The 14704-nt window shown below is 37.6% G+C and overlaps 1 protein-coding gene across 2 annotated transcripts in view; it reads left to right on the top strand.

Annotated features, from left to right (window-relative positions):
• LOC149796276 (F-box/WD repeat-containing protein 7-like) overlaps positions 1 to 14704 on the top strand; it is a 91309-nt gene that overhangs the window by 29556 nt on the left and 47049 nt on the right. For both annotated transcript variants that reach the window (XM_089960915.1, XM_089960913.1), the window contains exons 6-7: positions 4670 to 4781; positions 13133 to 13267. In XM_089960915.1, the coding sequence (XP_089817041.1) occupies positions 4670 to 4781; positions 13133 to 13267 (247 nt within the window). The remainder of the gene's footprint in view (positions 1 to 4669; positions 4782 to 13132; positions 13268 to 14704) is intronic.

Genomic DNA, 14704 nt, shown 5'->3' with positions numbered 1-14704 from the left:
CACTTCTCTTGGTCTTCATCACTTGGACAACATGGCTGTCTCTTCTCCTGATGATGATGTAGTTAGTGAGATGCCAGTGCTTGGAGCATGGGTGCATCCATGACACTTGTGGTTTGGCAGGCGGAAGACTGATGATTAGCAGGTCATGTTCAGTGCATTTCATCAATAGAATGAGTCCATTGTTGTTGCATTTGCCAAAGCCATTTTTGCCAATTACACCTGGCCATCTCTGGTGATCTGTTCTAACTCTAGCATTGAAGTCACCAAGGATGATGAACTTATGTGCCTACCCTAATTCTGTGATAAGAAACACCAGGTCTTCATAAAATTAGTTACCTTATCTCCTCTGGGCTGGTTGTGGCAGATGCATATACACTGATGGGAGTCTTGTTTGCATTAGACTGTTGTTCATGTCCTTGGGCATGCTGATTTCTGAGCATGCTGACTAGCAGCAGTTTGATGGCAACCCATCACCAGCTTGATATTGCTCTTATTGGTCATTGCAGAAAATGTAGCTGGCTTCTACTACAGTTGTATTTCCTCAGCTTGGCAAGTTTCACTCATGGCTGCTATCTGAATGTTGCATCTGTCCAATTCTGTACCAACTAGAGCTGTTCTTTTATCTCTGGTCTATCTGCTGATTTTACTGTCCCTTAGTGTTTCACATTCCAGCTACCATTGGTGAGGTCTGCCACCTGTCTTGTTAAATTTTCAGCCACTAAGGTGGGTTCCTCATCAGCCGCAGTGAGGGTTAAGGCAATGCAGGCAATGATTAAGGCACCCTTTTTAGACCCCTTCCTTATGCTACAGTGGTGAGCTGTGTGATCTTAAAAAAGGCTGTCAGTCACGGAGAGCTGCCAAGTTCCACTGCTGCTTTGGTCCAATGTAAAGCAACCTTATGCCCTGTTCATATTGTGTACAGATCTGCAGATACAGCTTCCACTGTATCTGCAACAGCTTTGCTGCTTACCCATCACCACAAAACTTGAAGATATCTGGTGGTGGTGAGGATGATGACTTGTGCTTGAGTTGGAACTAAGTGAGAGAAAGTTGTGCAGAGTTGCTCTCACTCATATCCAGGCCCTGAGTGGCCAATTAGTCTAAAGTGCTTACCATTATGGATCACTGTTGTTTCATCTCTGTCTGTGTGGGTTCGGGTCCTGGGCTCGGCCAGTGTGGGTACGTGAGAAAGCTTGCCAGTAGCTTCTCGTGGGTCGGTGGTTCTTTCCAGGATTTTTCCCAGGTTCTTCCTCCACCATTTATAGTGGTCGCCATGTATACCCTATCTTGTGCTGAAAAATGGCATTAAACCCTACAACAACAACATTAAATCCAGGCCTGTCAGAATCCAGTGGAATGACACTGTCAAGATGTCAAGAAATTAGTCCAAATGCAGTGAATGGCCATCACTTCCCATTAGTCCAAATGCAGTAAATGGTCATCACTTCCCACTAGTCCAGATGCAGTGAATAGCCATCGCTTACCACTAGTCCAGATGTAGTGGATGACCATCACTTCCCACTAGACCAGATGCAGTGAATGGCCATCACTTCCCACTAGTCCAAATGCAGTGAATAGCCATCACTTACCACTAGTCCAAATGCAGTGAATAGCCATCACTTACCACTAGTCCAAATGCAGTGGATGGCCATCACTTCCCATTAGTCCAAATGCAGTGAATGGTCATCACTTCCACTAGTCCAAATGCAGTGAATGGCCATCACTTCCACTAGTCCAAATGCAGTTAATGGCCATTACTTCCCACTAGTCCAGATGCAGTGAATAGCCATCACTTACCACTAGTCCAAATGCAGTGGATGGCCATCACTTCCCACTAGTCCAGATGCAGTGAATGTCCATCACTTCCCACTAGTCCAGATGCATTGAATAGCCTTCACTTACCACTAGTCCAAATGCAGTGGATGGCCATCACTTCCCACTAGTCCAAATGCAGTGAATGGCCATCACTTCCCACTAGTCCAGATGCAGTGAATAACCCTCACTTACCACTAGTCCAAATGCAGTGGATGGCCATCACTTCCCACTAGTCCAGATGCAGTGAATAGCCATCACTTACCACTAGTCCCAATGTAGTGGATGGCCATCACTTCCCATTAGTCCAAATGCATTAAATGGCCATCACTTCCACTAGTCCAAATGCAGTGAATGGCCATCACTTCCACTAGTCCAAATGCAGTTAATGGCCATTATTTCCCACTAGTCCAAATGCAGTTAATGGCCATCACTTCCCACTAGTCCAAATGCAGTGAATGGCCATCACTTCCACTAGTCCAAATGCAGTTAATGGCCATTACTTCCCACTAGTCCAAATGCAGTTAATGGCCATCACTTCCCACTAGTCCAAATGCAGTGAATGGCCATCACTTCCACTAGTCCAAATGCAGTTAATAGCCATCACTTCCCACTAGTCCAAATGCAGTTAATGGCCATCACTTCCCACTAATCCAAATGCAGTGGATGGCCATCACTTCCCATTAGTCTAAATGCAATGAATGGCCATCACTTCCCACTGTACTTGAGCTGATGTCCTGCACTGTGGACATGACTCTTGCCATATGCCTTCATAGTCAGGGGATGAATATATCTGCACTGTGGACATACCTCTTGCCAAATGCCTTCCTAGTCAGGGGATGAGTATATCTGCTCATCCACCCAATCCACCAGAACCATCTTTACAGATGGAGCCAGATGTAGCTGTCCACCCCTTGTCATCTGTCACAGATAGTACCATCTACTGTTACTTATGGTTCCAGAAATAGCCTGGACAGACATGGAATTATTGATATACATTGCTCCTAGCTGTCCCCCTTTGAGTTTAGTTGCAGGTTATCTTCTGTTCCTGTTTGAAGAAAGAGACTGTTCAGAATCAATCACTGTAAACAGGTCTTGTCATTTCGTTGGAACACGCGTGCATGTGTGTGTGATTTGGATTCTTAATGTAGCTTTAAAAAAATTTCAGTCATCACTATGATTTCTGCAGTGTGTCAGTTTATAGTGATGTCTAGCACTAGGGCATCATGCTGCTGACATGTAGCCTGATGTCCCACCCAGTCATGTTATCCTGACACAAGGTTGACCAGTCCTAACACTAACTTCTTAATGTTGAGTGAGGCAGCTGTTAGTACCATTTTCATAAGTCTCTGTTATGACTCGGCCAGGATTCAAACTCTCCACTGCCTGCATCTGAGGCAGATGCTCTAACTGCTAGTTATCTCACTAATTCCTAGATGGAAATTTTTTTGTGTTTGGTCATTTTCAAAACCAGCTTCCTTCAGCTGTACCCTTATGACTTTTCCTGCTCACCTTAGTGTCGGCAGGAAGGAGCAAGCTTCATTCCATGTCAGTGGAAAACTGTTTTTTACTGTTCAGTGGTAATTATGATTCATTTTCTCTTCTTTGGTAGCATGGGCTTCTGGCTGAGAAGTTCCTTCAGTAGGTCCACTTCCTATTGAGAACCCTAGCCTCGGTATATGTAATGGGGAAGATCAAGATAGATTTCTTTGTCCATGGAGGGCCTTAATTTTTTATTTGGCTTCTTCTAAATTTATGAGGAAGGGTCAGAAGCTACAAACTTCTTTAGTGTTCCACTGATATTTTGGCTACAACTATTTCCAAGTGGATTGCCCCCTGCCAAGAGAGATTATTAGTTCCTCACTGACAGGGCCCTTTCTTTCAATAGAATTAAAGCCCAGGAAGTTAGGAATATAGCCACATTGTGGACCTATTTGAATCACTTTTCTTTTGATGATCTGGTGGTCTGACAGTACCTTCTCCTTTCTCCTCCTCTTATCTTTGGTCTTGTGTGTATCAGATATATGTAAGATGGTCCAGAACATGTGGCCATTTTACAGTAGCGATCACTCATACCATAAGGATTAAGTACAATATTTTTTGTTGAAACCATCAGGGTCCCTCCTGACTTGTAAATTTAACAGTATAATAATATCTGGTAATGTATTACTGCTATTAAAAATGTTTTTATGGGGGAGGTGTAAACTAATTTTACTTCTATCATGCATACCTGCTACTATCACAAAGATTACCTCCTCCCACTCTGATGTCCTGTACCATTGGTCCAGTTCAGAAGAGGATGGTTTTGACTTGGACTGGGATTGTTCTTTTCATTTCTGGCCCTCCAGTACAAATTACAATTAGCTTGCACTGGAAAAGTATTAATACAACCTAAAATGCAGACCTAAAATATGCATGAGTGAAAATTTAGTATAAAATTCTAGGTTATAATCTTGCATTTTCACTGTATCATTTATGTCTTTGTTAACAAATGTTCAGTTATTCCAACTTCGGTTTTATGTCTTAAGTTGATGGGCCTCTTAGCCCGCTGTCAAAATTAAAAGAAAATGATCTGAAAGAATTGGTTAAGTGATCCTGAAGCAGGTATATGACAGCAGATTTTAGCTGCTTTCATAATCTGGTTATTATTATATGACATGATGAATGGAAAGATTTTATTCCGAGTTATTCTAAATTCATTTTTACAGCAGTAGGACGTATGTGACCCCTTACTGATGTCAGTGGTTCAGATTGAATAGATACTGTGTGGTTGTCTCTGCATTCTGATGTTTTATACCTAAAAAGAGGAGGAAGTTAGTAAACACAAATGTTTTATCTGATTCCTTTATGTTTTTAGCCATTCTACTGCATATAGGAACCTCAAGCATTCCTTACCAATTCAACGCCAGAGAATCCCATCCAAAGAAAATCCTCCAACAGGTCTGGCACAATGGCTGCAGACTTTTCAGGTGAGATCAGAGCCTTAAAAAGGACTTCTTAGTTAACATGTGGAAATTTTTAATGCATTTGAGTCTAAACAAGTCAGTTGCACACCATAGCGTCAGCAGAGAATCCCACCCTCTTAAGTCATTTTCTCACCATAGCACCAGCAGAGAATCCCTTTAAGTCAGTTTCACTGTATGAAGTCAACAATTGATCCTTTTAAGTCAGTTTCACTGTATGAAGTCAACGGTGAATCCCTTTAAGTCAGTTTCACTGTATAAAGTCAACAGAGAATCCCTTTAAGTCAATTTCACTGTATGAAGTCAACAGAGAAAACCTTTATTTCAAGTCATTTTCACTACATAGAGCCACTAGAGAATCCTTTCAAGTCAGTTTCATACTATAGTACCTTCAGAGAATTCCTTTATTTCAAGTCACTTTCATAGAATTCCATTATCTTTTAAATTATTTTTTTTATGTTTTGCCCCATCACAAATTCTGTAGGGGTTAAGGGCCATGGAATTACGAAGTGAGACACCTTTTGGTTATTTCTTTCCAGATATTTAAATAAATCATTTTAAAGCCAGAACATCTGAATAATACTGAATCTTGAAAGATATGGCCCTAAATATTTAATGGGGTTCCATTAACTCATTCGGCCCCAGAGGTTTTTGTCGTTTTTGCCTGAAATGTGCGTATGAAAGACATTGGGGGGGTATTTCTGAATACATCGTGATACATCGGCTTTCAGCAGATTTTCCATGAGACTAAAACCTAGTTGTATTAGAAAGATCCTTTTTCATTGAGTATTTTGCTTGCTTAATGGACCCATCATTTTCGTATGGAGACTGCAATTTATTCCAAATGCCCACTTTATCCTAGTTTTTGCAAAGAATCACCTGTCTGTGTGCAGTTAAGACTGGTATGCCTTAGATCTGAGGCCAAATGGTCTAAAATCCAGACACAAAATCGCATTCCGACCTCGATCAAATTTTGGGTGGAAAATAAACGGGTCCAAAAAATGAGGTTTTTCCCTCTGTATTTTGTAGTGCTACTAGAACTTCCAGATTATTTGGTATCATTTATGAGCAATATCTGTCCGCTTTATTTTAATACCACCCACGCTGGTGTATCTTAAATGACCTTGATGCTGCAGAGCTCGAAGTAGGGTACAGCCTCATCACACCTACAGACAGGATCGGGGCCAAATCGGTTAAGACCAGATAATATCAACTTTTCGTCACATTATGAGCCATGTAATTTCTCCCTCGAAATAAGATACCCTGACATTTTCCACGTATACAAATTAATTCAGTGTTGATTGGCGATATCCATGGGTCAACCGATTTCAGTCTAAAGCTGTCACAGAAGATTTGATGATGTCACCATTGTAAACATAAGAAGCTAACACCACACTATGTCAGATTGTCTTCAGTCCAAGTTTACCTTTCATTGGATATTCCAGCACCCCAGCAGATCACCAATATTCACCCGTCTTATTTTTATCTAATGCACGCGTTCTCTTCTCAGATCTGCTTTAAAAAGCAGTTCTGCCTCTCTTCATTCCCTATCAAATCAATTTGTACGCCTTGTACAGATGTTGTTATTAGATAAGTCACGAAAGGAATTTGTCAAATGGATCACATCACTACTTTTTGAGCACTCCCAAAAAAGATCGGCATTGCAAGCAATTTCATGGAATAAATTAAGGGGTGGCACCTCTTAACCCTAAACTGAATATTTGAACATAGTTTAAACCTAACGTCTTGATTTTTTCAGAAAAACGATTTATGTCAAATTGCTTTTTTTAAAAATCATTTCCTTCCTTCCAGACTTTAGGTAAATTGAAAGAATGTTGAAATTTATGATAAACGGCAACACTGTTGCCATAGTTTCAGCATAGTTGGAATATTATGTGATTCCATTCTTCCTTTTCTCCCTGGTAGCCCTCGATAGTTTCGTAATCTCAGTTGCCACCCTGGCCCAGCCTGGATTGGCTGTCCTAGTGTGTCGTTGGTAATGACATTGTTATCTTTCCCCTTGTACAACTGATTATGGATTGAATTATGCGCTTGGATGGGTTAACGAGTAATTTTGTTTGCTTAAAGATTTTTTGCATACAGTTTACACACATCTTTGAATAAAAAGATGACTTAATGATGGACACAGACAACTTATTCATTTCTCACAAAACATAATGGTAATATTTCATATTTTATCATGGTAAAATTGCAATAAACAGCTTGTAATACTTATGGCCTACCATTACATTTTAAGATCATGAAAATTTCATGTTCCTTAGATTGTTTTTTTCTGTGTACTACTACACCGATAGTCTGCATTTAAAAAATTCCCCATTTATTTAAAGTTTGGATTACAGAATTAAGCTGACTGGTTCTTTTCTAGGTCTCATAAATATTCAGTTTTCTTTGACCACACATGTGCTTTCCTTTCTTCTATTGACATTTCATCATTTGGATCATGCCTTTGTTAGAGCAATGAATGAAGGGAGGTGGGGTCATATAGTTATACCCATTAACATAATGACAGTTGTACTGGGGACAGATAATACACTCTTCAGAAGACATTACCCACTCATAATACATTTGGAGAACTACTACTAAAGTAGCAGTAGTAATTCTCTCACTGTATTACGAGTAGGTAATGGGATTTTCTAAAGTGGTGTCCTCAATAACAAATTCACATTTAAGTTTGACATATCGAAGGCTGGGTAATTGGCAGACTCATCTTGCAAGAAGGAACTAATCCAAATGAATTGTCTCTTCTTTCCTCTGTTTTCACTCAATAATGATGGACCTATTGGCAACATGGTGAAATGCCAAAATTCCAACCTTTGTCTCTCTAGTCCTGGATCTAAAAGCCTTGGATAGTCAATGCCCTTTCTGTAGATTGGAATGACCAAATGTGGACAATTCTCCATTGCCTCGGGTTCAGACGATGATACGGGAATCAAAAGAATCTTGAGTGTCTCCTCACTCTGATTACTCCACTCAAATGGGAAATATTGGACCAGCCTCGCCAATCTCTCGAAAGATTTGCCAGGAATCAAGATATTCTCTCATCTGCATTAAGCAACCATGATGGCAGGTGTTTCATTCCAACCTGGAGATAATGAACCTGCACATCTGGTTCTTGTTAATTATGCCCTTTAGAATAAGCAGTTCTCACAACAAGTGTTGAAGAATCCCTCAATTGAAATGGCCATCCACCTTTGAGGTATATGACGGCAATGGAATATAATCTCATTGGAGAATACAAGAGCACTTTATACCAGTGTAGACATCCATACCTCAGTAGCTAACTTTCTATGGCTCTTTAAGAAACAGCACCAATCACAATTAAACCTATCATTCCATGATCTCTGGCACACTGTTATCATGGAAGAGAGGATATCAGACAAACAAAAGACCTGTCCAATCTTCTGTTCATTTAGATGTCACCTGGACAATGACAATGTATCCGTGTCAAAGTGGAATTTATCATGGATATTTACCTGGCTGAACAAGAGACCTTTTTTTTTTCAAAAATTACCCTTAAAATATGGACTTAAGGCATACTAGCAAAAACTACGGAAAAATGATCATTGTCAAAAAAGCCGGATAATGGGCTCATCCAGGTTTCATCTTAGAATTAGTAAAATTAGTCAGGGAACCAGACTGACTTAACAGCAGCACCCCAGACGCTTTAAACTGCACCTGTTTGTTCATGCACAGCATCTGCATGATCAAACTGTTGATTATAAAATTTTTAAAAATGGCATCCAGAAAGCGGTGCTTTATCCGGTGCTTGTATTGGAATTTGTTTAATATTATACCTCCATGTTTAAGACGAAAGGGAAAATAAGCTTCTTGAAAAGTGTTAATAATCAACACAGAAGAATAAAAAGGAGTATTCAGATTCTTGTGGATAAAAGCTGGAAAGGACACAGTTACGTTTATTGAACATCATGGAGATATGATTGCCTTCGTCATGTGAAATGGAAAAGAATTTCCAAGAATAATGTCAAGTTGAGAGCTAGCAACGAGTCATTGAGCTGCATAGGGTTTGGAACTAGAGTTTGTGCAACTGTACTAGTGTTAAATAAAGTCTATGCGTACATTACAAACATTTAATTGAACATAATGTTTATCATCAGTGCTGTCTCGCATACCTTAGGGGACCAGAGATGATTACTCTGGGGGTAAAGGAATATATCTACCTCAACTCTTACCTATTCTCCCAAGATATTATGATTGGGTAACGTATTTGAAGAATGAACCAATTTTTTCTACTAAATAGGTTTCTTCGATAATACTTGCCCATTCATAATACACTCTCCCAGTCTCCCCACAGTTACATCCATAAAGAGAACATGCCTTTCACTCCAGTAGTAACTGACAATTTTGCAAGATTTGGTGCCACTCCAGTATTAAAGGGAGATCATTCTAACTGCCATCTAGGTCGGCAGATAACTTTCAGCTTTCTAGCTTAAACATTTTAACCTGGTAGGGCCGGATTGCCGGTAGTAGTTCTCCTAGGGTATTATGATTGGGTAAGTATTATCAAAGAATTTGTTTTCACTAGAAAAACTGGTTATATAGAACACAGTTGATTATTTTTTAAGTGGCAGATTGGGATGTTTACTCAGCAACCATTACCCCTGTAAAAGAATTAATTAAAAGAAATATATAATCTTCATCCAATGTAAATTCAATGAATGTTTAAATAGTGACAGTGCAGATATTTTCAGAAGTGTGGTTAAGCAGTATTGTTTCAGTTACCTATACACATAAGGACCTATTGTTGGGTGAAGTATAGTGTTTTTAAATAGTATTGTTTCAGTTACCTGTACACATAAATCTTATTGCTGGGGGAACTATAGTGTGGTTAAATACTGTTTCTGATACCTGTACACATATGGACCTATTGTTGGGTGAAGTGTAGTGTGGTTAAATAGTATCGTTTCAGTTACCTGTACACATAAGGCTTATTGTTAGGGGAACTACAGTGTGGTTAAATAGTATCGTTTCAGTTACCTGCACACATACAGACCCATTGTTGGGTGAAGTATAGTGTTGTTTCAGTTACCTGTACACATAAGGGTTATTGTTGGATGAAGTATGGTGTTTTTAAAAAGTATTTCATTTACCTGTACACATAAAGACCCATTGTTGGGTGAAGTATAGTGTGGTTAAATATTATCGTTTCAGTTATCAGTACACATAAGGACCTATTGTTGAGTGAAGTATAGTGTGGTTAAATAGTATTGCTTCAATTCGCTGTACAAATTAGGACCTATTTTTGGCTTAAGTATAGTTACTTAAGTCTAATACTGCTGTCCCCCGTTGCTTATGGCTATTCCAGATGTAATGATGTAGCACTATGGACACCAAAATCAAAATTATAAAAATTATAATTTAAAAAACGAAAATAACTTTTTGATCAGCTGAAACCTTTACATAAAAAACTACTGTACCTAATTTGGACATTACCAGAACATGTTTTACAGACATAGTTCAACTCTAATTAGCAAATTTTGTATTCACGCAAGGTAAAAATATTGTATTTGTAACAGACTATTGTACCCCTGAACTTAACATTGTCTCTGATAAGCCATATTTTGTCATTGGTACATATCAGCTATTGTCCAGTTTGCCTTTAGCACTAAAGCCACTCCAGCAGATCAGTGACTTGATCTCTTAAACACAGCTCACTGATTATACAGAAGACCAGCATGTGGACAATCGTCTATTGACGCATGGACCACAACAGATTGCAGACAAGATTGTTTTGTGAACTTGCCTCTGTTTTGTATTATATGTTGCAGTGCAGTCCAGAAGAGATATTCATTTGCATAATGTAGCTACAGTACCAAAAAATCCATTCAAACAATAAAGTGTCACTTTCCAGTGAAATCGGGTTTAAAAGTGAGTTTAGTGAAGTATTTACAAGTGAATTAAGACATTTAATTTCACAATGGAGATATCCAGGAAAAGGAAAGCTTATTTTGTCAATAGGATTGTGGTTTTAAGCGATTCATGGAGAACGATGTTGAAGAGGCTAAAGCTGTGCTACAGGGATAATTTAACTCATTTGACAGTGTTCAGCGCTGGGTCAGAATTGAATTATTGATGAGGACTGCCCCAGTGTTGAATGTAAGATTGATTCTGACAACATCCCGTTCTTCCTAGGCAACAAACAAGAAAATTTAGATCCCAATCAACAGGAAGTGGGATCTACTATTGACAGCAACCAGGAAGACCTGCCAGAAACCACGTGCTGTTTCTGAAGCCATATTTGCATTCGAGTAAGGACTGATGTGTCTAGTAAGCCATGACATTGAGCCCCTGAAAATTGTGGACATGATTTTTCTCCATTTTAAAGCAACATTCCATTTCTTCCTGATGAGAACAGATTCTCAGTTTAGTCCATTTTTTATATCATCTACAAACCCGTTTTTGAAAATCAGTCTGTCAGATCCCATACCACAACGATCCTTGTAAAAGTATTTGTTCCATATATTATTTAATACATGATCATGGTAAATAGTATTCTGGTTGGTGAAAGTTTTTACTCATCCATTGAATCTTCATGATACAAATGGAAAGAATGAAGCATGCTTGAGTATTTGAGATAGAACAGGACACAAAAAGTTTGGATAATGGTTTGAAACAAAGGAACAAGACTGTCATATCATTATCAACATGGTGTTTCCAGTGAGGGAAGAGACAAGTGAATTTATGCAATTATTTGTTTATAGTTGATGCATTTTATTTGGGTGTTTTTATTTTACAGATTTTTCCTAAAAGAGGAAAGTGTAATATAAAACTTGCTGCAAAAAGGATAAATTATTGTGATTGACTTACTGTGTAAACGCTGAAATGCTCACTTAATAATTCCAGTACTAGTATTATTGGTTGATATGACAATTAACATTGGGAAATTCTTCAGGTGTTGTTGAAAGTGTATTTTTTCAAATGACTTTTTATGGTGAATGAAGTGACAGCTTTGCAATATATATATTATGATAATGTGGTCCATCATGACCAGTTTTGCATGAGCATACAATGCATTTTGGACAAGGGTCTTTGGCCCCCTGGACCCACATATCAAGGGTGCTGCCTTTTGAGACCCATTGGGGCAGGACCACCTAAATGACTTGCATACTTTTTAGGGTTTTTTTTATGGAGGACCAAAACCATGAAATTCTCTGGCTGAAAAATATCAGACTATGCTTAAAAAAACTATTAAAAACCCAAGAATGATCTGGTCCCAGACAACCTAAAATCGCAAAATATTTCTAGTTGGAAATGCACATCATGTGTATATTCTATTTGGATTAGTAATTTTTGTGAACATAATGTTTGTTTTGGACATCACTAGATTTTAAATAGATTACATACATGTAAGTTGTATTTTTTTCTGTTATTCCATGTTCTGGAATTGCTAAAAACACACTGCACATAATGTGACTTCACTCAGTCACTAATCATCACATGTAACTGATATTTTGAACTGAAAACAATATATTTTTTTGATTTAAACAATGACTTGACATTTATCATTGCACTTGTTATAGATGTTCATTAATTTAATTGTACAATAGGTGTTAGAAGTGGTAAATATGTGATTATGAGAGCTTAATTAAAATGGAATGAAGCTATTAACTTCAGGCTGTATTTTCCTTGAGCAATCTGAATTTAATCATTTTTGTTGCAAGTGATTACAACATCTTTAATCACTTTAAACTTATAACTGGCAGGTATATTTATTAAAATGCGGTATTTATATCATTGCTTTTAACGTTGCTCATAATCTGATCAATCTTATGTACGACAGTTCAAGTTGAAAGAAAGCAATCTAAAGCTTGGTATATCTTTTTATTATCACACATAATCAAATGTACAAATACCATGCAGTGACAAACAAAAAAAACAATTTACATAAACTAACAGTATTACTATACATTCGAATGTCATTTTGTGTAGTCTCCACCCAACACACAAGTACATTAAAAATATTTAATCATTTTCGCTATATCGCTGTTTGATACATAACACCAACTTCCACATTATAACAAGGTGAGAAATGTACAAGACAATGTATAGTAGGTTAGAATTGTCTTTGTTATTGTAGATAATTTTATCTTTAAAGAGGTAAACATTTTTCTTGATGTTAATATGCTTTTACTATTTTCCACTAGTTGTCACAAACTAGGACTCTTGTTCTTGATTTTATTTTCTATAAAAAGGAATTAAATTCACTAATATGTATATAAGACACATAAAACTACAAAAACTTTGGGTAGCAGACCTGGATCTAGAATGTTCACATTTTATGGTATGGTTACTGTACCTGTGTGCATGTTTACTTTCAGAGTTGGGGTAACGCAGAGCGTCTAATGGCTGTAGATGAGCTAATCAAACTTTGTGATCCTACGCAGGTGCGTCACATGATGCAGGTCATAGAGCCTCAATTTCAGCGGGACTTTATTTCACTGCTTCCTAAAGAGGTACAATTCTTTACATAGTTTAAGCATTTATTCTGCTGTTTTAGGTGTGTGTTTGTAGGAGAGTGTTTGTGTGTCCTTTTTTCTTTGTTAACTTTACATTTTCAGAATTACACAGTATTTTACGATATTGCACACATGTGCGCAACTCGTGTTCCTAAAGGAACTTTTTTGTAAACAAACCATGTACACTCGTGTAGTAGACTTTAGGTTTCAGTTTATTAGATGTTTGTAGTTGAACTAAAACAGCTGTTTCATCTACTTGAAAGTAGAGATGATAAATTGATGTTGGTGAGTTTACTGAGTCACAAATGAAACTTTCAAAGAAGCAAATGAATGAATGTGATATTCACAATCTCCACAACAAACGTAAGAGACGCAGTATTGAAAATACCATTCTGATCATTTAAACAGTTATTTAGGAGAAATGTTCCTTACATTTCTTTAATGGAATTTTTCATACTATGACCAGTGATCTCGTGGGTATATAACAGTAGCATAGAAAAGCATACCGAGGGAAAGGGCTATCGTATATCTGTCAAATACGTACCATTTTCTGCATGAAAGTACTAAATTTGTGGGGGAAAAAGGAAATGAAGGTCTTGTTAGAAAGTAGGAGCCTTGAAGTCAATAATCCAAGACAACGAAGAATTCTTATTTCCACTTGGTGAATGTATTGTGATACACCAGATGCTTTGCAGTAACTATGTTGATATATTGTTCTGGATTTAGGCTAGTGGTAGACGCCATGATACTGAGTACAGGTCACAACATAACTGGGGAAGCATGCAAGTGACCACACATAAACATATCTTCTTTAGCTGGTAATAAGAATGGCCAAAAATATACTTACATTTTTGCATCTTGAATGTCTTCAAAATGTACTTTTCTTTGTTCTGCAAATCTGAATTACATGAGCTGTGTCATGGGTTCTAAAGCTTGCTTACACTTTTGTCAAATTGTACTGTAATTTTGACTATGTTCCAAGTGAATTCTACTTACTGCACTCAAAAACAAATGAATGTGAAATTCCACAGCGTCGTTTTGATAAGTACAATTGAAAGAATTGAATTAAATCACAGATACATGTATTTTGTGTGGAATTAAACAACTAATAAATCCAGTGGAATTGAGTAGAATCGACAGACAAAAAAATCCATTCATTCCAGACCAACTGGAAAAGATGTTGCAATGCCCATTCATTCACAACATGACTCAGAATTTTAAGTTTAAGTAGACGAAAGATGGCAATTCTTTTTTAAAGTGATGTTGAGTGCACAACTTAATTCAAATTATGATGGGCAGAGTTATATGTACTTAATATTGCTGTTGTGTACCGATGAATCTGTGTTTGTGTATTTATTTTGAAATGCAGCATAAATGTAGTTACTTTGTTTTTTGTAGTTATTTTTGTTTGAATAATTAAGCCTTAGGTAGAAT

The sequence above is a fragment of the Sinohyriopsis cumingii genome, chromosome 6, assembly GCF_028554795.1.
Source record: "Sinohyriopsis cumingii isolate HCF-2022 chromosome 6, ASM2855479v2, whole genome shotgun sequence".
Classification (NCBI taxonomy): domain Eukaryota; kingdom Metazoa; phylum Mollusca; class Bivalvia; order Unionida; family Unionidae; genus Sinohyriopsis; species Sinohyriopsis cumingii.
The sequence above is the reverse complement of the archived record's forward strand: the minus strand, read 5'-3'. Positions and strand labels throughout refer to the sequence as shown.